The sequence below is a fragment of the Caloenas nicobarica genome, chromosome 1, assembly GCF_036013445.1.
Source record: "Caloenas nicobarica isolate bCalNic1 chromosome 1, bCalNic1.hap1, whole genome shotgun sequence".
NCBI classification, from domain to species: domain Eukaryota; kingdom Metazoa; phylum Chordata; class Aves; order Columbiformes; family Columbidae; genus Caloenas; species Caloenas nicobarica.
This window is the reverse complement of record NC_088245.1, coordinates 65,974,313-66,000,759: the sequence shown is the minus strand read 5'-3', so window position 1 is coordinate 66,000,759 and position 26,447 is coordinate 65,974,313. Positions and strand designations below refer to the sequence as shown.

The 26,447-nt window shown below is 44.6% G+C and overlaps 1 protein-coding gene across 1 annotated transcript in view; it reads right to left on the bottom strand.

Annotated features, from left to right (window-relative positions):
• STAB2 (stabilin 2) overlaps positions 1-26,447 on the bottom strand; it is an 86,205-nt gene that overhangs the window by 5,498 nt on the left and 54,260 nt on the right. The window contains exons 40-65 of the mRNA XM_065629739.1: positions 25,739-25,784; positions 24,164-24,240; positions 22,535-22,660; positions 21,919-21,992; positions 19,310-19,381; positions 16,939-17,058; positions 16,433-16,480; positions 14,506-14,589; positions 14,259-14,405; positions 13,738-13,863; positions 13,343-13,402; positions 12,627-12,803; positions 12,455-12,544; positions 11,512-11,658; positions 10,200-10,256; positions 9,628-9,751; positions 8,217-8,366; positions 7,251-7,355; positions 6,752-6,859; positions 5,939-6,132; positions 4,770-4,911; positions 4,316-4,449; positions 3,011-3,176; positions 2,674-2,780; positions 1,922-2,041; positions 993-1,151 (exon numbers count right to left, since the gene is read on the bottom strand). Coding sequence (XP_065485811.1) covers positions 993-1,151; positions 1,922-2,041; positions 2,674-2,780; positions 3,011-3,176; positions 4,316-4,449; positions 4,770-4,911; positions 5,939-6,132; positions 6,752-6,859; positions 7,251-7,355; positions 8,217-8,366; positions 9,628-9,751; positions 10,200-10,256; positions 11,512-11,658; positions 12,455-12,544; positions 12,627-12,803; positions 13,343-13,402; positions 13,738-13,863; positions 14,259-14,405; positions 14,506-14,589; positions 16,433-16,480; positions 16,939-17,058; positions 19,310-19,381; positions 21,919-21,992; positions 22,535-22,660; positions 24,164-24,240; positions 25,739-25,784 — 2,960 coding nt within the window. The remainder of the gene's footprint in view (positions 1-992; positions 1,152-1,921; positions 2,042-2,673; positions 2,781-3,010; positions 3,177-4,315; positions 4,450-4,769; positions 4,912-5,938; positions 6,133-6,751; positions 6,860-7,250; positions 7,356-8,216; positions 8,367-9,627; positions 9,752-10,199; positions 10,257-11,511; positions 11,659-12,454; positions 12,545-12,626; positions 12,804-13,342; positions 13,403-13,737; positions 13,864-14,258; positions 14,406-14,505; positions 14,590-16,432; positions 16,481-16,938; positions 17,059-19,309; positions 19,382-21,918; positions 21,993-22,534; positions 22,661-24,163; positions 24,241-25,738; positions 25,785-26,447) is intronic.

Sequence of the window (26,447 nt, the reverse complement as noted above, 5' to 3'; positions counted from 1 at the left end):
TGGCCGAGGGAACCAGGGGCCTGATCTGGTCCTCCGGGGAGAAAGAAAAGCTACAAATTTCGAACTGGCTTAAGAGCAGGAGTAAGATTTGTGTTAATGGGCTTTGAGCCTCCCCTTGGCAGCTTTTGAAGGAAGGAGGAGGATTTTTTTTTTTTAAGGGGAATCTGTTCTAATTCAAATAGCAGATCAAAGTGAGCCAAAAGAGCTCCTGCATGCTAATGAATGATACAGGAAAGCCTTGTGCTGCTGCACGCGATCTCTCCTGGAGGTATACTTTACTAATGTGATTACTGAGTTTGCAGTATAGAGTGGTTTTAAAAATACAAATCACGTGTGTGATAATTCTCATGCTTGGTCTCAAGGGGCTGATGTCACAGATGTCATTTGAAATGCTTGGGTAGCAAGTATTTTCTTAAGATAAAATGAGTAGTTGAGTGTGTTTTCAAAAGACGCAATCTCCTAAAATGTCAGAGGATACTTTCCATTTCAAAAGGGATATAAAGTTTCGCATTTAAAAGAACTCCACCAAAAGAGCAATTCAAAATGCCAACCCATGTTTTTTCTACTTTTGTTCTGAGCCAAAGCTATGATGGGATCTCCTCTCTCCCAGAAAGTTACCTTTAAGGTTAACTTCGCAAATGCCAACACCTTTCTCTGATGACAAACTGCTGCTCTCATCTCTGCTCCTATTGCACCGCCATCTCTCATAATCCTGCCAGGATGAGAGAAGGATTGAACCAAGCCCCTAACTCCATCCTGCCATTCCTGCAGGCCAGCTGAACAGCCCAGCCACTTGCAAACTTGTAGATTTTCAGTTTGCCAGCTGCTATCCTGCAGTCTGTGGGCAGGAAAGAGCCTTCTGAAGGCAGCCTCTCATTGCTGCCCACTATAACCTTACTGAATTGCTTGCTGGATCAGTGTGTCACCTCATTACAGGGTATAGCATAAGGGAGGGAAAAAGCACAAAGATGGGAGATTTATTTAAAAGGTACCTGTTCAGTGGTGCGGGCTTGATGTTCCTGGCCCCTGGTATTTGTAATGAGGAGTTTTTCCCCAAGACGAGTTAGAAGGGTGGTGCCATTGGTCAAGTCCTCATAAAACATTATGCTGGCGTTAGATAAATGATACTCAATGTCTCGCCCGGAAAGTGTCTGCAAACAATAGCAAAATACGAGGAACATTAACTGCTCTCGTTAATCCTCTAGATTTACCAGCAGGCTAAGTGCCTCAGACCTTTTTCCCTCTTTGCTGTTAATGCTGCAGCAAGTGCAATGTGGGGTAGAGCTGTTGGGAAATCTGGATGCGAACAGTGGGATTGTCTGTCCCTGCTGGCCTCTGATGGCTGCCTGCAGCAGGCAGTACCTTGATTCTGGCAGGACAAAGAATTTTACTCTTTTGTATGAAGACCTGAAATGATGAGCCTCAGAGAGATTCCAAACAGCTTGAAGATGCAAGCCACGGCATAAACCCATGTGAATTGTTTGAGACAATGTTTGATTGAAGGAAGGAAGGTAAAAAGGGATAAGCATGGAAATGAAACTAGGAACAGATGCCTTTAACGTATTGGTGGGAAATACCAAAGCTGTGCACTGCTTTCTTCAAATACTGTGTTCGATGTTAATAAGCCAGAACAGACTTCATCTCAGGCAGACTCCTTTATAACTGGGTAACTAAAATCCCTGATGGAAAAGTCTCTGTAGTGACTCGAATACTCAATAACCTTGCACTCTTAACCATGGAAGAAAAATGGAAACGATGAACTCATCTCTTTCAGAAGCACAGTTTAAACTATGTGGGGTTACACAGAAATGTCATACTGAGATTATTATTTTTTTAAGCTTATATTTCACAGGAATACAGCTATAATGGCTGTTTAAAAATGTTATTGAAATGAGGAAGGAAAAAAGGAAAAAGCACTGACCTCATTTTCCCTTAACCCGCTGTCATTTGGAGCGAAGAGAGTGGCATGCACTGACAGGTCTGTGAGGTACCGCAGGAACTCTCTCCCCTTCCTAGAGCTGTTGGAGTAAGCCATGATGTCCTAGGCAGAAACAAAATCCAGCTTTACTAAAGACCAATTGTGCATACTGTGCGGGGAGCTGAAAAGATGAGACCATGTAAATAACGACAAAGAAGCTTTCTGTTACTAGCCATGAAGCAGCTCTAGAGTGATATTACAAAAAAAGTTTGTATTCAAAACCAAGTTTTAGCTGCTGATTTGGTGAGCATGTCTTAAAGTGACTTGAAGGAGTTGGGCCCTTGGTATCTGTCGGGCATAGACATATAATGCTTTTCTGAGGAGCAGCAAGAAAAGGACCCTTTTAACGTTTGGCCTTTCCCCAGCAGGAATTCAATAAAATTACAAAGCACCATTCCTTGTGATGCTTAGAAAGCCAGGGGCAGTTGTGCAGAGAATCCTCCTTAAGCTAAAGATGCAGTAACATTTAATTCCCAAATGAGTTTTAGAAACCCAAAACCTTATTGAAACAAGTAATTAAAAAACGCCAAAACCTAAGTTCTGATTTTGACAGTGCAGATTTAGACTGCTCCACCTTGCTTTGCTGGTGTGGTGGTGTTACCTGCTAGTAAAGCAAACACTGAGATACACGCTGCTGGCAGAACCTCCTTCCCTCCCCTCACCCCACCAAGCAGCGTTTTGGCTGTGGGCCCTACCGACAAGAAATTGGTCAGCGTTGGGAAGGACGTCAGCACTTGCAGCAAGTTCCCGCTGCAGGAGAAGCCGTCCCCCACGTAGCCAGGCTTGCAGGTGCAGTTCACCTCTGGAAAGTACAAACACAGCAGTGTGGGCAAACAATCTTTGCTAGAAGACTTTAGGCTGCCCTGTGCCTGAAAAACAACTTTCAGGCAACAGATTTTTTTTTTGTTGTTAAGTTAAAAAGAAGCAGAGTCTCTTGCAATGTTATCTAGTGACCTGCGGCTGACCAAAGGAACCGAAAACTGGGTTCCGTCTCCCGTTTGCGGAGAGGGATGCAACAAAGGACCCTCTTACCTTTCTCTCTGTAGCAGAAGACATCCCAGGTTTCACTCAGGTTGACTCTTTTCCCGTAATCTACGATGCCGACGTACCCAGCGCCACAATTTGGGGAGGAGAAGGCAGTCGGGTAGCCCACTCTTTCGCCATCCAGCCAGCCGGCAGCGCACAGGTGGTACCTCGCCTGCAGCCGGCACAACCATAAGGGAAAAAACACTGCGGGGAGAGCTGGGTGATGGGGCTGGGGTGCTGTGGACAAAAGGGACTGTCCCCCCAGGACACCCAGGCAGCACCCCACCCACTAGCTGTCTTTCTGAGGGGGCTCTGTCTGTCCATCTGTCCCACACCCTGCCCTGTGCTGAGCTCTGGGCCAAGGGGCTGCGGAGATGGGGCCCCTCTGAGAGTGAGTGGCTCCCTGTAAGGGCCAAGGGCGCCTTTCCTGGGAAAACCTGCCCCAAGCCCAAGGCTGGGCAGGATCAGAGGTGGGCGTGAAAGCCACAGGGCAGACGTGCAATCCTTTTGTGTGCCAGCCCACCTTTTGTCAGTGTGGGAAAGGCTCACAAACCAGCTTAACACAGAAAATAACTCCCCAGAAGTGCCGGAGCCAGCCCCACTGCTGACTTTGCTGCTTCGAGAGAAATATTTAGACTATGGGGTGCAGGGGACAGGCAGCTCAGGCTGTAACCTGGATGTCCTCATGCAGCAGAAGGAGGTTTACATGCTGGCTGTGGTCCAGCTTCACATTTTGCTAAAGGTGTCTCTAAATGGTGAGTGTCTGTCTTCCTTCCGCAGATGGGAAGGACCCAGAAAGGCAGAGTCAGTCTTGCCCACTCTTCTAAAACAAGTTTTATGAGCCCAAGGTGTGATGCTCATCCCACTGGTGTCAGCCATGTGCTGTCTATAACACACTCAAGGAAAAGAAAATGAAAATGGCTCTGCTAAGTTAACAGCATTTGGGGCAAGGATTCCTGGAGCCTTATATTAAAAAAAATAGTCTAAGCATAATTCTGAAGAGTATATTTCTTTAAGAAGTGCTATTAATTAAAACCTCCATGAAAACACTGTAAATCTGACTTCACCATCCCACCCCGGTATCACTGGAAACAAAAACTTGGCAACTGGTTGCAGTGCTGTATGAGCAGGTGTGAAACCAATAAACAGTCTGGAAACTGCTCCCAGCCAAGTGTATCCCGGGGCATGGGGGAAGGAAAGGAGGGAAAATGAAGCTTATTAGCACAGAGCAGTCCCCTTGCTCCTCCCTGTCCATTTGTGCTGTGGCTAGGTCCACTCTGAGGATCTCCTCCAGCAGTGATGCTCCCTCACCTTCTGTGCGTACAGCAGCTGGTTATACGTAGCGATGGCGGCTGACTCATTGGCACAGGCCTCCTTTGCCTTCTCATAAGTCATTTTGTACTGCCCTTGTGGGGACCGTAAGTGGAAAACCCCAACTGTGGTATCTGCAAAGAGAGAGAAGGACCAGCTCTTTCTGAGGGGGTTTCCATGTCTGGCCGCAGAGTCAACTGTGCCGTACAAATACCTGTGAATTTTGTGAAATGCAGTTAGGACAGATGGATCCCTTAGGAGTAACATTCCTACTGGAATGCCCTCACCTGTTCCTTCAGAAATCCGGTATCGCAAAGTATTTAAGCAACACGTTCTAACTTTAATCAGCTCATTGTTTCAAGGGGACACAAGGATCCTGGCCACTGGCTTCAGTGCAGTGGCACAGGGACAGCAATGTCCCAGTCCCGTGACACGCACAGTGTGCCATCCTCACCTTGGAAGTGGAGATCGGTGCAGTCAGCGTCGGGGTGGCACTGCCCGTTGTCCTGCAAGCAGCGGTTGAGAGGAAGCTGCATCACTGAGCAGTTCAGCCCATCACCGATGTAGTTATTTTTACATTCGCACTTGCGTTTGTCCTGATCAGAGAGAGAATAAAAAAGGCCAAAACAAGTACTTAGCTGACATGCAAAGTGGTATTTCAAGCAACATTCTGAACTGCTGGAAAAATTTTACTTGGTATAGCCAGGAATGGACAAACAGGAAAGTTGCTACTAACAACTGTGATTCAACAGACTGCAAACTCTGAGGCTGATGTTTATTCTTCTAAGCAAAATGTTTACACAGGCTTGTGTTCTTTGCTGAACTAATACCAAAGCATAATTCCATTCACAAAACTAATAACGTGCATTGGAGAATTATATGACACATTAACAAAAATGGATGGCAAGCCTATCAAAATGATATTTAAATGATGGGGCATGGAAGCATGAAAGGAATTTAGTATCCCACTGATAATAATACATTAAGAACTATAAACCAAGCAGGAGTTGGTGACATCCAGGGGTTGTGATGGCTGGCAGCTGGAATGGATTAGCAGCAAGGCTTTTCTAGGTAGCTCCTGGAAGATATATCAGGCAAGCCACCAATATGCAATGGACAGGTGATACTGAAAGCACCAGGACAAGTGCTGGATCAAGTCACTGCACGTTTTCCTCAACAACTTTGACCGCGTGGGCCAAGGAATTTGTACAATGTGGCTGCAGAGCTTTTAAAGCTGGGTCCAGCCAACCAACAAGTGACACTGTTCTCCCAACTGTCCCTAGGTTTAGCTACCAAAATATATTCAGTTTCAGTCCAACAAATTCCTATTGCCAATAGGGGTATCCAGTTAGGGAGAGCTGAGAAGGGGACAGAAAAATTACACATGCAAAATACCCCATCTGTTGTAGTACCCCTTTCCCCAGAAGATAGATTTCAAACTGTTTCTCACCCCTCAGCTGACAGGATACCAAATTGATGGGGAAAGCAGTCTGTAAAGGTTGTTTTGGAAAATAGGGACTGTGAGAGGTAGGGAGTGGGATCCAGCCAGAGGAAGGACTTCTGCTGGCACCAGGCAGAAATGCCTCAGACCTTCCTGCTGGTGACGGAAATCATTCAACTTACAGGTCCTATGACAGTGCAAATGGCATGCTCGTGGCAGCCTCCATTGAACCCATCGGCGCAAGGATTTATTGGAAAGCACATAAAGCCATCGCCTTTGTATCCTTTCTGGCAACTACAGAAGACTTCCACCCCCAGCTGTGTGCAGTCTGCTGCCTTGTGGCACCCGCCGTTGCTTTGTTTGCAAAGGTCTGCAGCTGCATGGAGGAAAAGAAAACGGGTGAGTAAAGAATGTTTTTCATGAAGATAAACCGTCTCCAGATTTTTAAGGCACACTAAAAATACTAGAACACTTGTTTGGGGAAAAAAAAAATCCTGTTTGAGTTTCCTGAGGCATTCCTGAACTTGTGCAAAGGCTATCCTTTAGGGCTCTGAAGCCCTTGTCAGGGTGTCCGTGATTTAAGAGACATGGCATCAGCCTGCAGACTTCCGGCCAGGGTGACTTTGGAGGACACAAGACACCTGATTGAGAAAGAATGACTATTTCTGCAGCAATGTTACTGGCGAATTGCCTCACCTGAGGTCATCAAAGAAAATCCTGTAAGGGAAACCCTGTTGAAAACTCTTTTGTCTCTAAAACCTGACTGAAGCGCACTTCTTGTTCATACTCCTGCTCAGTAAAGCCTGTTGAAGCCAGCCACCTGCTTCGGAAAAAAACTGATCTGTATATATCCTACATTTATTTCATTTGCTGCAGCGTGGCAGTTTTTATGTTTGGTAGCTAACATCTCATACTAGATAGTAACTGCATGCAAGTGTATGTGCGAGAGGGGACAACATGCTTTCTTGCAGCAGACCATGCCAGAGGGAGCTCACCTGTGCAGGTGATCCCATCCCCATTGTAGAAGGGCTTGCACTGACAGGTGTTGTTCTCTGTGCAGACGGCATTGGCGGAGCAGCTTGGGGAACATACCGGCTGCAGAGCTGTGGGGAAGGCAGAACAGCTGGGGTGAAGACGGTATTTATCTTGCAATGCCTTTGTTTCATGCAGAAAGAAAAGCCCTCATACTAGTCTTGCTAACTGGAAAACCCGTAAGAATTGATTTTTGACTGCTTAGCTCTAGGGTGATATCTTTCTTCATGTAGCCCGAAGTCCTTCCAGAGGGGAGATAAATACTTATATTCCCGTTTCACAAAGGAGACAGGGAGGTGAAGGGAGATGTTTAAAGTTCAGAGCAGAGTCCCTTAGCCTCCAGTGAGGGCTTCTGGCATTATTAACCCTTTCTTTCTCTTCTCTATGCAAACCCTCTGTTGATTGCAAGTGCCATCAGCCCATGGCTCCACCCGATGGAGCCTGGTGGGAGGAGGCAGAGACCTAGCTTGGTTTCACACAGTCGGCCAGTCCATCCCGTTTCACAGAAACATCGTCCTGTTCCTGAATATCCTTCATCACACTGCCCATTGGTCTTGCATTCGCAGGCTGCAAAAGGAACAGAGAGGGATCACTTACAGAGCTGCCTTTGGGAAAGGGGAAAAATCTTTCCCTAGAGAAACATTGCCTAGACTGTCAGTTTAGATATGGTACTATTTAGCAATTATTTAGATAAATTGAACCTCATGGTTTTTCTCCACAAAGCCAGTCAAGCAGTGGGCCAGACTGCTCAGAGTGGATGGACAGTTTCCATCCTTGGAGGCTTGCAAGCCCAACAGGAGAGATCCTGAATGTCTTGGTTTGAGCTCAGACCTGACCCTGCTTTGAGCAGGGGGTTGGACTACAGAGGTCCTGAGGTCCCTTTCAACCTGAATTATCCTGTGATCCTATGGTTTAATAACTGGCATTCATTCACTGTTCCTCTGAAAATGAAAATGGATTATGTGAGAAGTTTCTTGGCTGTCATCCCTCTTCACAAACTATCTTCATCTTATCTTGGTGTCCTTTTTTTTTTTTTTTTCTTTTCTGCAAAAGTAGTGTGTGGCCTTGGTTTCCTGCAATCATTTAGGAACCACATCGCTAAAGTGCTGTCTTGCCCTTGATGGGGATGAGGTAGGAGGCTGTGCTGTAGTTGAAAACACTTGTTGACAGAGGTTCTGTCTCCATTCCCTGTTACTTGCGTGCCATATGAGAACAGGAGGAGCATTGCAGAGAAACCTAAGGAAGCGTCTGCTCTCTTGCCTTCTCCTTCTCCCTTCTAAGACCTGGTGCTGTCCCTCTGTGTGAGGGGGTGTTTGGAGAAAAATGCTGTTGAAAAGGGGAAGCCTTTCTTGGTTTACTCAACATATCACTGACAAAATAGTTCAGATGTGATGTGGGCAACAGCATGGAAAGGAAACTTCAACCTACGCCTGCAGCTGGAGCCGTATCTGCCCGGCAAGCAGAGCTCGCATGAAGTCCCGTTGAAGCCGCTGTTGCAGCGGCACTCCCCTGTCCCGCTGTACCCATCGTCGCAGGAGCCATGGTTATTGCATGGGGTCTCTGGGCCGCCGGGGCAAGCTGAAAGGTTTAAGAAAAAAAGAGAAAAAGTGGCTGTTTAGCTCAAGTGTGTGTTTATTCATTGTCACTGTTATTTATTGTTTTGTAAAAATCCTTGAACTGGGAAAGGCCTGCAAATGCATCTTTATTGGGGCATGTAAAAGCACCTGGGACACTTGCAAGCCTCATGCTCCAAATTCCTTGGTGCACTTCTACAACTCCTGTCAGAAAGGTGGTGTCAACTCTCCTAGCCCTGGGTCTGGGTGCTGTTGCCTGGGTGCTTGCTCATTCGGATCCATCAGTGAATGGCACTGCCCAGCCCCTGCCCAAATCCAGCCTTGCTTGTGCACATCTGTGTGGTCTCTGTGCTGCTGGGGTGAGCACAAAAGGCAGCTGGGCTGGACAAAATTTCTTGGGATCCCCATGTGTCTCTGAAATCCAGCCAGTGTGCTGGCAGGGCTACGTGTCCCTGGACCTGTCTGCCAGCAGAGATCCTAACCCAGATCCTGACTCCCTGTGCCCTGGTGAGAGCCTCGGTACTGTTCCCCATGGGGCTGGCAGGTAAAGGAGCACACCTTTCCATAGTGTCTGCTAACAAGCAGCTGCAGACAAAGCTTCCTAAACTGCCTCACACCTGTTCAAAGCTACAATATCTGAGCTTACTCCACCGGTTTGTGCACTCGCACATGGCTGAGTAATTGTACACTGTGTCTCTGGTGTGTCCTGATATCACTGTCATGAACCTGATGTCCTTTTTTGTGTTGAAAGGACATTCGGCTGGTGACTGATTAAGACTCACTGGTCTTGGTTATAGCAGGGCACCCTTTACTTTCTATAACAGGGGTGTCAAACTCATTTTCACCAGGGACGACATCAGCCTCGTGGTTGCCTTCAAAGGACCGAATGTAATTTTAAGACTGTATAAATGTAGGACTAGTTATATTAATACAGTCCTAAAATTACATTCGACTCTTTGAAGGCAACCACGAGCTGATGTGGCTCCCGGTGAAAATGAGTTTGACATCCCTGCCTTATAGCAGTCATTTAGTTTGCCACTAGCATGGTGTTTCAAACTTGCTGTAAACCTGAAAAAGCAATTATTTGGAGTGGAAAAGCAGTAATACTTTCTGTGTACTTTAGCTCTTGCAACAGAGTTTCCCCATCTTGCAGCTGGTCTCTCCTCAGGCCCCCTACCCCAGCTCTCACAGTTCAGCCTGCTGGGTGCTGCACGGCTGTGTTTGGGGAGGCCACAGACCAGCGGTGGGGTGTGTGTGTGTCCTACCTTGGCAGTCTGGTCCAAAGTAGCCCTTGCAGCACTTGGCTGTGTGGATGACCATGGAGCAGTTCCTGCGGCAGCCATCCCTCCGTAGCCCATAGGACCTGTACGTGCACCACTGGATTTCTTCCTGGGCATCACACATGCCAGTGCAGAGAGGGGGAAAAACACAGCAAGATGAGTGCTATGTGGAGGTTTGGTTCATTTCCTCTTTAAATAGCAGTTGCTGATGCACATCACATCAAAATGCGATGTGTGAAGTGTGCAGGTGTGATGCCCCTGCCTTCTCTTTGATTCCCCACTTGCTAAGCACCATTGATGAGGATGGAGGGGCTGCTCCAAAGTCAACCAAAGCACTTGCTACAGTCAATGCTGTGTGAGACTGACAAACGTTCCCCATCACAAGTGTCTGGATGTTTGCCCAAGGACAGCTTTGTCCCTGATGCTTTATGGCATCACTGGACAGCGTGGTTTCACTGCTGAGGGTTCTCTTTTTATTTTTTCAAAGCAACTTATTCTAGTTTCCTTGTGTGAAGCACAGGTTAATACTGCTTAAATGCAAAATTTTAATGTATTACCTTTGGTTTTGTCCCTGGAGGGCATTTAGAATTACTGAAACAGCTAACACAATGTCCCTGTTGTACAAAATAGAAAAGAAAAAAAAACGTATTAAAATAATGGCAACAGAAAGCTATTTGACATGGACAAAAAGTCTTTTATGAGAACAGCAAATATGAGCAGAGTGTAGGCTTATTACACTTGAAACAGATTATTAAAAACTCTGGAAAAAGAAGGAGAGGAGAATGACAACAAAATAGTTGCATTAATTTAGTGCCATGAAATGCAAGAAAATAGTTTTGATACCAGAATATAAGTTCTGAAGAAGAAACTTTGCTCTGGATTCAAACAAACAGAGAAGAGATGGTGAATATTCTTCAAATAAATACTGATTTGCTCTGCATCAGATCTGGATGTCTAATTTGGAGTAGAAGTAAATGGTTACTTATTGGGGAGCGCTGATCAGATTTGAGGAAATTATATCTATTTAATTTAATTTAACAACAACATGAAACAAAAGGTAACCTGACCAGATGGGTTACACACAAGTGTTGGTTTTATCATCATCATAAAAATATAAATTCCAATTAGCTTTTTTTAAGACTGGCCCTCTTTTTTTTTTCTGTTTGTTTGTTTGGGTTTTTTTGTTTTTGTTTTTTACTTCTAGGTAACTTTTTCATACATTCAAAGAAAATTATTTTGAAACCATTTTGAAATGCGTTCCAAACCTCCTGTTTGTGGGACCCATCAAAGTTCATGGAGGAAATGTCCTCCACACTAACAATGCTTGTTCAGGTGTGTTAAAGGATATTTCTGGGAAAGCAAGAAATGTGAGAGACCAAGAGCCTGGCTAACAGACTAGACAGCTCTCAATCTTGTGTCCTTAGCAGCCTGTGCAGCTGTGACAGCAACGCCGTTTCTTTGTACTTGCAAACTTTGTAAAAGCAGTCTGTATGACCAAGTTCATAGTGTGAATTTGTATTAATTTAAAAGCATGATAGGGAGACCTGTCCTTGCTCAAATTTATGCTTGCATTTGTAAGGTACTGTTCTTACAGGGAAGATCTCACTAAACGGGTTTTAACTGAAATCACTTGGCCTGTGTGTTGCTTAGTGTGGATGTAGGATTTCTGTTGTGTGTCTTTCAGGCTTTGCATTGCACTTCTTAACCTAAACTCTAACCAGTGCAGCAGATGAAGCCATCCTGAAGTGGTGGGACTTAAGCTCAGCAGTGCCAAAGCTGCTGCGAGTGTTGCCCTGGTCTCTGCGAGAACAGGGTTTGGCCCTCAGTCTGTGTCTTTGCCAGGATGGGGGACCAAAAAAGAGAACTGACCATGAAATCCACAGTGAAGAAGCTGTCACAGCGTCCCCCCAGGCTGGGCTCCGTCAGCAGGCAGTTGATGCCGTAGGCGATGCCCGCGTCAAACTCCAGCTGCCGCTGCACAATCTTGCACTGTCTGTCGTTCAGGAAAAGGGCGCCCTGAGAGATGGGATAGGGAGAGAGGAGGGTGACAAGTCATGAGCCAGTCTTCCCTGGGGCCAGGCTGAATCCAGGGCTCAAATGGGAGCTGGGGATAATCCTCCTCTTGTAGGAATGTTCTTGGTGTGTTGAACTATCCCGTAGATAACATTGACAGCTGCAGGGGCTTGAAACCAATTTGGGGACCTCTCTTCCTGTAGCTGAATGCTATAACCTCTCAGATGGGCAGATCTTTTTCCTTTCCTGAAAGGGACAGATTAAGCAAGCCATATGTCCACAGGTTTACCTACGCATGTTCAAGCGTAGTTGTGTTTTCAGAGGCAGATGCTTGCCAGGTATGATGTGATACATTTGCAAAGAAAAATGTGCCATTCTGGCTTAACAGGATGCATGCATGCCTCCAATCTTAGCTCGTAAGTGCTTACAAATCAGAGTTTGCGTGCAGATGCTATGTTCATGGGGCTTTTGCCAAACCCAGGTTCATCTTGGTGATTTTCCATTGTGTATTTCATTGTAGAAGTTAAAATGTGCTGGTATTTCAGTTTTGAGGTAACTGAAAGCTGTTTTGAACAAATAGTATCTTACAACAGAGAAAATGACACCTCCAAGGAGTCCTGCAAATCATCTAGTTTGCTGAATCTGATGGGTTGGCTGCCCTGGTTTTGTAATGGTTGGTACGCACTGGTGAAGACCAATTAAGTCTTGGTGCCACTGACCCTCTCTGGGGACAACACACAAGCACAGTGGGGTCCTGCAGCAGACGCAAAGGGTAAGTGCTGGCGGTGCGAACACTTACGATCTCCCTGTTATCCCCGCAGCTAACGCTGAGGTTGGATCCCTGCAGGGTCTTCAGTGAGGCAGAGCTAGGGAGCTGGTAGGCCAACACCTGGGAAGGAAACAGGGGAGATGGACGTGTCTGGGCTTGCATGTCCTGGTCTTGGCAACACTCCTAAAAATAAAGGGCTTACCGCAGCATCACGGACAATGTGGAATTTGAGGTACTGCACCAGTTTGTCAGTGTTGGACTTCTTGAAGAGGAAGTCCTGCTGCTCCTGTGGCAGCCCACGGATAGCTGCGTCTGTGGGCCAGAAGAGTGTGACGGGTTTGTGAATAGGATCGTTGATCAGGCCAAGCAGGTTGTTTTTCTGCAACACGCCAAAAATTGGGATGGAAGATTAATGCTCTATCTAAAATTACATTGAACCTATGGGGTGGATGTCTGGTATAACTGGGTGCAGTGGCCTGTGGGCTGCCTGGTCACCAACCTGCAAACACCATGACTTTAAAAAACAGATGCCTGAGTTGAGCTGCCCAAGTTGAGTTATATGACTGACTTCTGAGAAGTGCTTCGTCACTCAGGGCTGCCCACTGAAAACCAGGCTGACAGCTCAACTTTAGGCTCAAAAAGTCATACTTGGGTCAAACCTTGGCCACATAATTTGACATATGGTAGGACAGAGCTGAGCGGGGAGGGAAAATGTGGCTGTGAGTATAATTGATATCCTCGACCTCTGCGGGAGAAGGATTACATGGTGACCAGGGTTGTCTTGTACTGTGTTGTGAGCCCTTTGGCTCCACTGAGCACCATCCTTCCAGTGATGCCATGTGCCATGTCTGTGCTTTTGTCTTTAAAAAAAAGTGCTTAAAACCTTTGCCTAATGGCTGCTGTCTCTTGTGTCCTTACCTCTAGCAAACTGCTGAACAGGATGTATCCATGTTTGGCTGCAACCATTTTCAGGCTTTCCTACAAAGAAAGGAATTTCAGTAATTTATCTCATAAATACATTGTATGGGTATTTAAAAAGCAGATATTAGCTTGCTTTCCCCGTAAGTCACTTCTTATTATGAAAACAAAGCCACTGTAAAAGCCCTGTGGAGAAGTCTTTTTATACTGTTCTTACTATAACTGTAATTCCTGAATTAAATTTAAATATAACATTTAATTTATTCAGCAGTGTCAAACAGTGTTTGTATAAGGTCTTTTTAGAATATTATTTTTTTGTGACTTACGTGATTTATATAACTAACAGTAACTGTGGAAAAGCCCATGGGTTGAGAATGGCAATGAACTGCACATACCTTCTTAAGAGGGAAATCCTGCATATGTGGTGGGACCAGAATTTGGTTTATGACATGGATCACGCCATTTGTGCCAACAGCATCACGGAGTATAATTTCAGCTTTGTTGTTCAAAACTACCGAGTTCTGGAAAGGCAACAAAACCACTTTTTCTGTGGAACTTCATGGGAGGGTGATGCCAAATTTATTTGATATGGTGAGCCCAGACCACCCTTTCTTTGTAACAAACAGTAGCTTCAGTTTTAGTAAATTGCCCTTTGCTTTTTCAAACTCTCATCATGGTCATAAACCCAGAGTCTGAGGATAAAACAACTTGCATCAAAGCAAGGGTTGTACAACTCCACTCTTTGCATAGAAGATAAGTACAGAATGCTTCACCTGAATGGCAATCTTCTTTTAATGCTATTTATTTATTTTTTGTGCATCACATGAGGAAAGGGAACCACTCAGTTTTTTTAAAAAAGCTGAATGAGCACAGACTGTTTTGTTATTCTGTCCCCTGTCTCTTCAAGCTCTGTTACCTGAGAGTAGCTGATGTGTATTGGGTCCCCATGGAGAGAGGTGATGTTGGTGATTGTTGTCAGGTCATTGTACAACAGACTGGCACAACCCACCATATGGTACCGGAGGATTTGAGGCATCACTCCTTTGGCAGTCCAGTCCTTGACCTGCAGCAGAAAGTGGAGGATTTAAGAAGTGGTTGAGCAAGGCACTTGAATCCAAAAACTCATGGTCAGCTTGCCAAAAACTTCCGGCCTTTTTACTTACTCGTGGGTCGCTGTTTAGTATGTCTGTGCGAGGTACAAACAGAGTGAAAGGGCCAGGGCCTGCAATATCTCTGACAGACGAGGCCTGCCAAGTATAAGAGGATAAAGCAGTAGTGAGTCGTTAATGCGCATAATGTCTCGCAGCGATGGGGACACCCCTGCCGAGAGAGAGGTGGTGCCTCCAGCCCCATTGCTGCCATGTGTTGGGTTCCCTTCCCTGCAATGCGAGGGTGGGAGAAACTCTCTTGTAGTGCGTGGACTTTCCTTCCCAGCCCTGTCTGTCACCTCTACCCACAGGTGTAAAATGGAACATTTTTCTCTCTGCTCTTTCAGCTTCTAGCCAAGTCTCCATTTTCTCTACAATAATGAACAGGAGAAGAAGAGAGAAAGGTTGCAACAAACACAAAGAGTAGGGAGGGTGGAAAGAGCTGTTCCCTCCTGGGCAAGGAAGGATGAATAAACCCTTTCCTCCTGAGAAAAGCAAGACTGGATAACAGGCATGTGTTTGTACATGCATTTAGCTGATACGTGGTTGCTCGTACCTGGGAATAGATTAATTATTGCTAGAGGTACAAGAGGATCTGGGATATTGCACGTGCTTTGCAATGACCATTGACAAACTAAAATAAGAAGAGAGGTCTGCTAAAGTGAGAGGAGGAGATCTGCCTATCACGGCAGCAGAATCAGAGCTAAAATATGAGTCTTTGGACTAGCAGGCCGGTATACAGATTTGTGCTGCCTTGAGGCTCAGGGTAAACAGAGAATCACTACTGCCGGTCTCCGAAAAGCAGTGAGAATTGGCGGTGCACACTGGCCATCCAGCAACACACACAACACCCTGCGATGTTTCAGACAGGCAACTGAAAACTGCATTGCAGTTTGGAAATGCAGCAGGGGTAGTACAAGAGTGATATTCACTCAAATCAGACACAGGAGATGTCCTTGCAGATCTCAGACTGTGAAGGAGTGAAAGCTTCAGTTTCATGCCTAGTCTGGAGGACCCACATTTCCCTGGGATCTTGGTCTCGATCATTCATACTCTAGAGATTTTAATGGCAATTAGTTTAAATTAGAGCACCTCCAATATTAGTGACTGGCAGCTCTGTGGAGAGGGATCTGGGGGTCCTGGTGGACGGTGAGTTGAACATGAGCGAACAGTGCCCCTGGCAGCCAAGAGGGCCACCCGTGTCCTGGGTGCACCAAGCACAGCATTGCCAGCCGGGCAGGGAGGTGATTGTCCCGCTCTGCTCTGCACTGGTGCGGCCTCACCTGGAGCTCTGTGTGCAGCTCTGGGCACCACAGGATAAAAAGGATATAAAGCTACTGGAGAGTGTCCAGAAGGGGGCTGTGAAGTTGGTGAAGGCTTTGGAGAGGAAGCCGTATGAGGAGCGGCTAAAGTCACTTGGTTTGTTCAGCCTGGAGAAGAGGATACTAAGAGGAAACCTCACCGTGGTCTACAGCTTCCTCACGAGGGGAGGAGGAGGGGCAGGCGCTGATCTCTTCTCTCTGGTGACCAGTGACAGAACCCGAGGGAATGTCAGGGAGATGTGCCAGGGGAGGTTTAGGTTGGACATCAGGAAAAGGTTCTTCACCCAGAGGGTGGTGGAGCACGGGAACAGGCTCCCCAGGGAGGTGTCACGGCCCCAAGCCTGACAGTGTTCAAGAAGAGACTGGACAAGCCCTCAGACACATGGTGTGAACGGTGGGGTTGTCATATGCAAGGACAGGAGTTGGACTCTATGATCCTTGTGGGTCCCTTCCAACTGAGGTTGTTCTATGATTCTATGACTGGTGATCCAAATCCCGTACCCATTAAGTTGAAGGATGTTGGTACATGCCAGTTTCTTGCCTGCTTCCCAACCCTATACCCCTGAGGAGAAAAAAAAAGGGGAAAAAAGAACAAAACAACCCACTCGCCCTTTTCTTACCTCTAAGAGATAGTAAAACCTAGATGTGTTGGAGTTCCTGGGAAGTTCCTGCAATTGAGAACAAGGCTTTGTAACAGTGCTGCAAATGTGAGGTGACATCCGTAGAGTGCAAACAGATGCATCACTCAATCACTCAGACAAGAAAGGGAACTTCTTGTTTGGAATAAATGCTATCTATATTGCTCCTGTTCTGTTCTTACCTTACTCTAAATAAAAATACTAGTATTAATTCCCTAGTACTGCAGACATAACAATTGTCCATCAGTTGTTGAGTGTGGTATGTGTTTGGTTTGGTGTTTGGTGGTGGGTTGTTTTTTTTTTTTTTTTGGCAGGTAAAGTTTTCTTGCAGCATCCTGTTACTGCTTTCTTGGATTGGGACAATTTCAAATTCTAGGGCAGATTTACCATTTTGTCTGAGAAAAAAATGGACATGTTTCAAGAGAGAACAATTGTGTTAAATAACTATCCGAATAAAAATAAGGGACAGCAAACATGCAGCACTTTACCTGGAAGATATTGCCACGGCACTTAAATCCATCACCAATGTAGTTAGGTTTGCAGGTGCAGGTCCTTTCTGTCAGCTCAGTGTCATTGCAGATGGCAAATTCACTGCAGCCTCCATTATTCTTGTAAGATCAAAATTTAAAAAATTTATTTCCTTCATTGCCAGGTGTGCAAAATGATTCTAGTTCACCACATTTTTTTTTCTTTTGACATATATAGCTTAGAAAGACTTAATTCAACCATTTTTTTGAAGCCAGACCTTACTGTAACTTTTGATGGTATATACTTGCAAACAATAAAGAGCATTTGAGGTTCAGAAGAAATATCTCTCTGTTTACACAGAAGATGTAGTTTTGATTCCCTCCTTATATCTTCAGTTCACGGCACTGTAAGGTTCCAGAAGATTTCCATGCAAGTTTCACTCTGGACCTTAGGGATAAGCCTTGTCTGCTCTGCCAAAGCAGCATTGGCTTACACTGACAGGAACTATTTCCAGCTGTAGTTTACTTTCATGGTGCCAGGAACCTGGATTTCTGGAGGAAAATTATCACAGGACTGTCTATTGTTCTTTGTCTGTCTGATGGCTCAGGCCTGCCACATGTGCTCTCCTCCAAAACATCTCCTGTCTACCCCCAGGTACCACCAGCTAAACCTTAGGCTTGGAGCAGCAGATGCACCTCACTTGGCCACCTGCCTCCGAGAAGCTCCTTGTTCTAAGGAGAGATGTTCGTCATCCAGGAGCAGTGTTCTGGGGTTCAGAGCTCTGCCCTGTCACAAGTACGTGCTCCCCAGTTAGCACATCAGTTTTCAAATATGTTTCTATCCTGGACTTGAGAGTAAATCAGGAAAAACTGAGAAGTCATCTTGCTTTCTTTCCTTGTGCCTGTTTCATGGAGTCCTTTCTGCTGCTGATCATCTCAGGGATCCTTTCCTACGGGCCACAAGTGAGACCAGAAACTGCTTTGGGATTTGGGACTCCCACAGTGAGCCCTAACTATAAATAGTGGGTTTGGGTGCACTTGCTATATTTTTGGCTGGCTTTAGGTGGACTGTTGGCAATCTTGGGTTTATCACAACTTGCCATGAAGATTTGCTGCACAGAGTTTTGGCCACAGTGAAGCCAAATTAGTCTCTGGTCTGACAGTGATGCTTCTTAAGACTATTTTTTAAAAATGTATAATTAGCCTGGTGTAATTAAACAAGTGGAAGCAAAGTTGCTGGAACAAGGCATAGAAAAAATCAAAACCATACAAAATCACAAGAAGCAGTGGCTCGTAACGTCAAGCTGCCCTTCTTCCAGCTTTTGTTTTTACACTTGCTCTTTCATCTCTGCAACCTTTCAAGGTTAGATAAAGTCTGCTGACAGGCCAGGCTGGGAGGGTGAGAATTATTGTCACTGTACTTGGAACACAAAGGATTAATGTGCACAGGAGAGTGTCCCTGCTGCAGCTTGCCAAGAAGCAGAGCAATGTGGCTGGTGCAGAAAACCACATTGCTTGCAAATACGTGGTTTGCAGTGTGTGAGCCACCTCATGCAGAACAAATGTGGCAGATTCTCAGCCCGCAGTGGTGAGTGAGGGATAGAATGAGGAATGCCATGGGAAGCCCTGCATTGCATCATTGCATGTTGTAGATGGCAAGAAGGGAAGTGGTTGGTGTGGAGAATGTTTTTCTTTTTTTTGTTTGTTTTTCTCTTTTAACCAACCCATCAAGAGTGGTTTCCATTCTTCCATCCACCATCTCACCACCTCTGTTTCACTATTCACTGAGCTGCCTCTGCTGCAGCTTGCAGTGTCGCTATCTTGTATCGCGCATACTCAGGGACGCATTTGGGATGCAGCCTGCACATGGGGCCTACAGGACTCTGCTCTTTGACTTGCCCCATGGGAGCTCTGCCCCAATTGAGCCTCCAGGCTGAAACCTCCATGGAAAACATCTGCTTCAGGGACCCCAGGCCCTCGAGCACCTCTTTGCCCCAACACAGATTTCATTGATAATGATGTGGCAATGTGAGGGCTTGATACACTATTACATGAACTGTAGAAATGACAATAAATTTGTTGAGAAGATACAACTTATATTTTACTACTGCAGACTAGGGTCTATTTCTCTAGATTGGATGCAAAGTGGTTTTTTTAAGACTCAGTGATGAGTCTGGGCCCTCATTTGTGTTATGTCCAGGCTGCGGTCCAGGAAAAGCACTTATGCATACTTAGTTTCTAAAATAGCAGCAGCACTAAAGCACGTTTAAAAATTAGCTAAGTTAATGTAAGTGGATTCTGGTGTATCTGACTTAAGTTTTGAATGCATGCAAAACCTAAATGTGTAATGATTATAAAAAGACCTTAATTGCTCTCTTTAATGGATACTTACTTGTGAACACAGGCTGATATATGTGCATCTTTTACCATCTCCAGAGTATCCCTTCAAGCAATTACATACTGCCTACAAAGCAAAACCAGAAAACACGCATACATGGAAAGGTATTTGATTTTTCAGCGTACTTATATTTCATTTACTTTTTGACAGATTTCTTCATAGTTATATGATGTGCAATTTATTCAGCTAAAAGTATATAATCTCTCCTGCAGCAGTTTCTTAGCCAGCATGAGCAACCATAGACTGAGATTGGGGAATAACAATTTCCAAGGGACTCTATCCACCCTTTTCCTGCCTCTCCATCTCTCATCTCTCCTCTGCTGTCCTGGTCATTTGCAATGACCCCTCTGACAACTGTGCACAGTCACCTTGCTGGAAAACCAGGCTAAACCCCTAATTTGTTTCCCTCATTTTATTTGTATAGATTGGTATTGCGCTCTCTTCTTTTCCCTTCCCCTGACTTTTTTTAAAATGATGAAAACTATCTTCAAAACAAACTTGGAATTGTGTCGTGATGTTACTACCAGCTTCCCATGCAACAGTATTGCTTTTGGCACATCACAATTACTCTGTTTTGCACTTGCATTTCTCACAAAGATGAAAAATTAACATGGCTGCAAAGAACTCTTTCCAATTCACTGCTTAATGGTTCTCAATTTAGAATTCACATTTAAGATGCAGGAGATCAAAAATTCAAGGAGACTTCTCCAGCAGAAATAAAACTGGCAGGCAGTGTAATAGCAGCATCTTATGTATCTGGATGACTGAAAGCCCAACAGAAAGCAGATGCATTTCTGTCCTGTAAGTTTGGCTCTGCTGCAATGGGATTTTGCAGTGGAGGTTATTATTGCTCCAATGTTAACTGTATTCTTGCATCTGGGTAGGAAAAACCCCAGGTTCCAGAATAAGTTGGGGAACGACCTGTTAGAGAGCAGTGTAGGGGAAAGGGACCTGGGGGTCCTGGTGGACAGCAGGATGACCATGAGCCAGCACTGTGCCCTTGTGGCCAAGAAGGCCAATGGCATCCTGGGGTGTATTAGAAGGGGGATAGTTAGTAGGCCGAGAGAGGTTCTCCTTCCCCTCTACTCTGCCCTGGTGAGACCTCATCTGGAATATTGTGTCCAGTTCTGGGCCCCTCAGTTCAGGAAGGACAGGGAACTGCTGGAGAGAGTCCAGTGCAGGGCAACGAAGATGATGAAGGGAGTGGAGCATCTCCCTTATGAGGAAAGGCTGAGGGAGCTGGGTCTCTTTAGCTTGGAGAAGAGGAGACTGAGGGGTGACCTCATTAATGTTTATGAATATGTAAAGGGTGAGTGTCACGAGGATGGAGCCAGGCTCTTCTTGATGACAGCCAATGGTAAGACAAGGGGTAATGGCTTCAAACTGGAACACAAAAGGTTCCACTTAAATTTGAGAAGAAACTTCTTCATGGTGAGAGTGACGGAACACTGGAACAGGCTGCCCAGGGGGGTTGTGGAGTCTCCTTCTCTGGAGACATCCAAAACCTGCCTGGCCACATTCTTGTGTAGCCTCATCTGGGTGTTCCTGCTCCAGTGGGGGGATTGGACTAGATGATCTTTCGAGGTCCCTTCCAATCCCTAACATTCTGTGGTTCTTGTGCGTAAGGAAGTATAAATAATCACATTGTATCTACCATGTATGGAAGAAAATAGCTACCACCTGTCTTGTCTAGAGGGATAGGGAAGGAGATAAACGCCTCTGTGCTCCCATCAGAAATGTACTGACTTGAAAGTGACAGTCAAGGCAGAGTTAATTGCTTGGTACAGTCAAAAAAGGGCTTAAGGGGCTGTTGCCTCTCCTGTCTCTGGACCAACTGGAAGGCAGGAGGTGCCATGAGACTCCTGGTCGCTTTTTCCTGAATTGCTCCTGAAGAAATACTGTTGTGCAGTCCTCGCTGGAGGATTACATTCCCGCCAATATGAAGCTATAGGGGGATGATAAGAAGTGCTGCAATCAGGGTGTTGAACTTCTTCTGAAAATGTTATAAAAATAGAAACACTAATCTGTGTCACTTGATTTCCCGGGCCAATTTGTTTCTCCTTTCCCCTTTTGTCCTCCTATACTACTTTTTCTTTGGGGAGCACGTGGTACTTCTGCATGGGAGACACAGAACAGCAGAGGAGTTGAGTGGATGCTGATATGCTGTAACCTCTGCATGAGAATGATGATTCAGCCCATTTTGTTTCCTTGTGAATACATTTGAGCTATGCTGGGAGAAGTGTTAGTCTGAAATGGATTTTTTTCCACAGACAATTTCTGTAACAATAAAAGAAACATCAGGCAGTACTTTCAAACTGATAGGTTATTCACATCAAAACCTCCCAAAGAAGAAAAACAACTGCTTCAAACAGCAAAACACTGCTTTCCTCTGCAGTTTTGGATCTCTTTTACTGAAATAATTTTTTTCATGTTAGTCCACACTTTCTCTCAAATACCTTTTTGAGGGAGACATACGCTTTTCAGAATTTTTGTTATGAAATCCACTTTTCTATTGAAAATTAAACTTTATATGGGGAAATCTTTCTTTACCCAACTGTAAACAGTTGGCCAGTCTTATTTTTCTGCACTGACAAAGTACTCACTTGATTGGGCCCAGTCTGTGTGCATTCTGCATTTCTATCACATCCACCGTTGTTCTCCAGACAAGGGTTGATTTCTTTATAAAATAGAAAAGGTATAGTTAAAGAAAGAGTGATTTCTGAAAACCCGGGAAGGGAGAATTTTAAGTAAAGCATACTAGGAATGCAGATTTGTGACAACTGTGAATCAAGGAAACTCGTTCCCTTAACTATTTAATACCTTGGTCTAGGTCTTGCAATTGTCTTGGTGAAGGCTAAAGCCCTGCTGTTAGCATTTCTAAAACCACACCTGGTAAGTTATAGTACAACAGTGTCTGAAAGTCACTAAGTTTGCAACAGTCAGAGGAGTGTGAGTGAATCAGGCTGCTGAAGAAGGGGCTATTTTTGTTGAGAGGCAGATTTTTTTAATAAGCTTTGATGTCACACCACACTGCTGTAGTTGTGTGGTTGGCCAAGTACAATCAGCCACATGGCATGTAGAGATGCCTTTGGCATCAGGGTCTATAGTATCAGGAAACTGCAGTTATGGGTTGTAGTACAAGAGGGATCTGCCATTTACAGAAAAACTCACTCCTGTAATTTTGCTTCTTGTGACACATGAGTTATTGCAAATGCTTACCAATGCAGACTATTCCATCTCCAGTGTACCCTGCGTTGCAGACGCACGCTCTATTGCCAGGTGTTGTTCTTCTGCACTCTGCTTTGGCAGAACAGCCACCATTGCTGGTCTTGCAAGCATCAATAGCTGAACAGTGACAACAACCCAGATTAAACCAGTGTTTTAAAGGGATTTGCTAACATTTTCTGAACACAGGATCTTTCTGACTTAAGAGGCTATGGACATTAATTAGTGCCAGATATTTAACACATCTTATTGATTACAAGAGGGAAAGCTGAGAAGATACTTCTAGTCCGGAAGATAAGAATTCATCCAGGACTGACTTTCACTAACTTTCCATCTTCCAATTCTGCCCATTCCAACCATGGACCTGAAAGGGGACCTTCACGTTCTTCTCTAGATTAAATGGCCATTTGAATCTTTCCCTTAGCTTGTTTTTTTCTGCACACAGGTCAAATGCCTTCTCTTGCAGGAGGTCTAGTGTGTAATACCACCCAGCCCTCCTGTGACAAAAAGCCCTGGTTGTTACTCAGATGGATACTCGTGCTGTTTCTCCAACCCTGGATAAGTCAGAAGCTGGCAAATTGAGCTTGCTTGGGTTACCCCAAGAGGAAGGAGGAAGTCTTTTCTGATCCTCAGTGTGAGTCAAATCAGTCCAAACACTTGTTTAGTTTTTGCCTCAAATGACCCCAAACTGCTATTTCAGCAGTTGTAACAGCCAGACTGGGCAGATGAGTTGCCCTGTAACTGGTTTTGCCTGGGAATGCTGTATAGGGAAATAAGGGTGAGCACAGAGCCACTATGTGTGACCTGTGTCACCCAGCCCTTTCTGCACGTGGGGAATTTCCCACTAGCAGATTAAAATGGATTTGGTTGATTTGTGCCAGAAGAGAAAATGAAAGCAGCCAGAGTGCTAAAATCTTGGATTAGGACCCTGCCAGCCATTGTGAATAGACAAATATACTTCTGTTCCCAAGAGAATTAGTAATTTAATCAGTTAAATATTAAGTAAAACAACTGCAAAATTAATTACAGTCACTGTAGCCGGAAGCCGCCTATTTTGTGAGTCTGGATATCCCAGGCTCTTGGAGGGACACTGTGGATAAACTGCTATTGCCCCTTTCAGAGGCAGTCTCAGATCTCTCTGGTCTAAATAAGTTGATTTTACCACCCCAGAAATCTGTGAAATTTGAGAAAGCTGAGGAAATGGTAGGGCTATACAGCTTCCAATACCTGGAAGTGCTATTGTACCCTGAATTGGCCTCTCTTTGCTGGGCTTTGTGGGGAAAAGGAGTAAAAGTCATAATCCAGGTTTCACTGCTCTGCAAACAATGGAGCCTGGGTTGTGCACGGCATGTTCCCTTTTCTCTGGTCTCCCTTAGCACAATGGCCCACAACCTGGAGATTTTGAGCCCTTTGTTTGTTGTGAATCTGTACCCATTGGGCTCTTATTCCTTTGGAGGAAACTGGCAGCAATTCCTGTTTTTTAACTGGTGCATAGGGAAGTGCTCATCTCTGACCAGCTCTACCGTGACCACAGACTACTTCAAGTGTGTTTTGTTTTGGTGTTGTGTTTTGTGGTGTGGTTTTTTTTTTTTTTTTCAAAAGGGAAGAAAAAAATCCACTTGCCTGTGCAGAATGTCCCGTTCCCCTCGAATCCAGCTGCACACTTGCAATAGGCAGTGCCATTTGATAGGAGAAGGCAGCTAAAGAATTAAAAGGAGGGAGATGACATTAAAATAAAGAAAAAGAAAGAAAAAAAGTAGGTTTTCTGTACAGCCCTTGTTTCTATGCATTGTTCCAAAAGTAATGTTACATAGAAATAGCAAGGCACTTAACCATATGGTATGACGTAGTCACAACCATAAAAATGAATGTAGTTGGATGCATTTTGGATGATTTACAAATACATTTTGGATGTATTATTTTAAGTATCGCAAGCTTTGGCTGCCAAGTGTCTTATTTTCTCATGCAGACGTCCAGAAGTTGTATGCCTGCTCACTCAAAAACTTCATCAGGTTTTGTTTGTGCGCACACAACTTCTTGAGGGATGCGGCAGAACTGACATGCAAGGGTAGGAGCCAGGCATCCAAGTCCCCTGGGCTCAAGTGTTTTGTTTTGTTTTTTTTTTCCCAAGTTTGGCGTTCTATATACAAACGTGGGTTTACTGTTCTGTGAGCTCTATATAATGCAGGGATTGCTCCGTGCTGCGACCCAGGACATCATCAGGATGCACCCAGCACAATTGCTTCCTTCCCTCCCACTTCTGCTGTGCCTGTGCCTGTCCCTGTACCTACAGGGTTATGGCAGTGGATGGATGAAGCTCAACAGAAGAACTGTCTGCTTTTCCTGGCAGAAACACAGTCTTGATGCCAGTGTGTGTGGGATCCCACTGAGCAAATCTGAGAGTGGTATTTTGCCAAAGAACCTGCAAACCCTGGTAAAATATCCCTGTTGTGAAGTGCAGTTCACAAATGTGCAGGGGGAGAGAAGGAGCTACATCTGGGAAAAAAAGGGGTTTGACCCTCTGGTTTCTCTGTTCCTATAGAGGAGCTGTGGTTGAAAATGATGTGACTTTCCAGCCGTGTTTCCTTGTTCTTTAAGTGTCTCAGGTTATGGAAATCTTGCTGTTAGGTGAATGATGGGGTGTGGGTGTGCTTCAATAAATGGCTCTATGGGGGTGACTTGCTCCTTTTAAAACTGGTTAATGTCTCAGTATTTTTTTTTTAAATATTTTGATATGAAGAGGAAAGCTGTTTCTTGTCCAATGCAACTCCCTTTGAAGTCCCTAGTGCCAATGGCATTTCTCAGTTATGTATGTGGTGGTGGATGGGGGGAAATAAGAGGGACAGATAAAGCCCGCCTAAGAAACCCACCTTTATGATCAGACTTGCCCTGCTCTCTTTAGTGCTGCAGGCTCCATCTCTTTGTATGCTGCATGGTAGCATGTCTCACAGGTGGTTTTTTTTTTTTCCTTCCCACAAAATCTCATTTGTTTCCCCTTTTAACATGCAATTTGGACTTTTTGGCCTAATTACTGAGTATATAACATTAACATCACCTCCTGTTTCTATGGTGGAAAACATGGGTGTTATCTATGCTGCTGAGAAATCTTCATAAAGAGCAAGACAGACTAAGCTTTTTGCCTTGCAAGAGATCCCCTTTTTCTCCCCTCTCCTCCAAATAAGTGGATTTCATACATACTTAGCACTGGTATGGCATGAAGAGTTACATGCGTCATCTTTGATTTCTACAAGAGGAAAAAAAAAAAAAGAAACAGGGTTTAGAATGTTTTAGGTCAACATCCTTCTAATTGCCCAGTCTTTTGCTCCCACAATGCAGAGCTGGAGTCTGTTACGAGTTCTGCACCAGACAACTACTCTCTCAATTTGTATAGAGACTCCATCTGTATAGGTAAGTGGGTACCACTTAAATTCAGTTGTGGGAAAAAGGCATGTCAACATATCACCAGAAGAACATTTCGCCTGCTGTCATTTATCTATTATTACTCTGAATGTTGTGCGTCATTAGCTTAACTATGTCAGTGTAGGTTTTCCAAAGGAACTGAAAGTTGTTCAGATACAGCAACTATAGCAACCTTTTAGCTATAAAGTTCTTTTCATTATCTTTTTTTCCCTAAGCAAATTTAAACCAGATATTTAATGCTATTATTAATGTGCTTATATTAATACGTTTTATTTTATACTGTTATACATAGAGTTCTGAAATAGTTAAATACATTTTAATTATGTCTAACTAAAACATAATTTTATTCAATATAGCCCAGCACAAACTGATTTATCTGCTAATTAATTTTTTATTGCATTATCAAGCACAGAATTTGTCATCCAGTGTTGTATAACTAAATTAACTTATTGAAGCACTTGAGAGGCTTTTGATCTGATGATCAAAA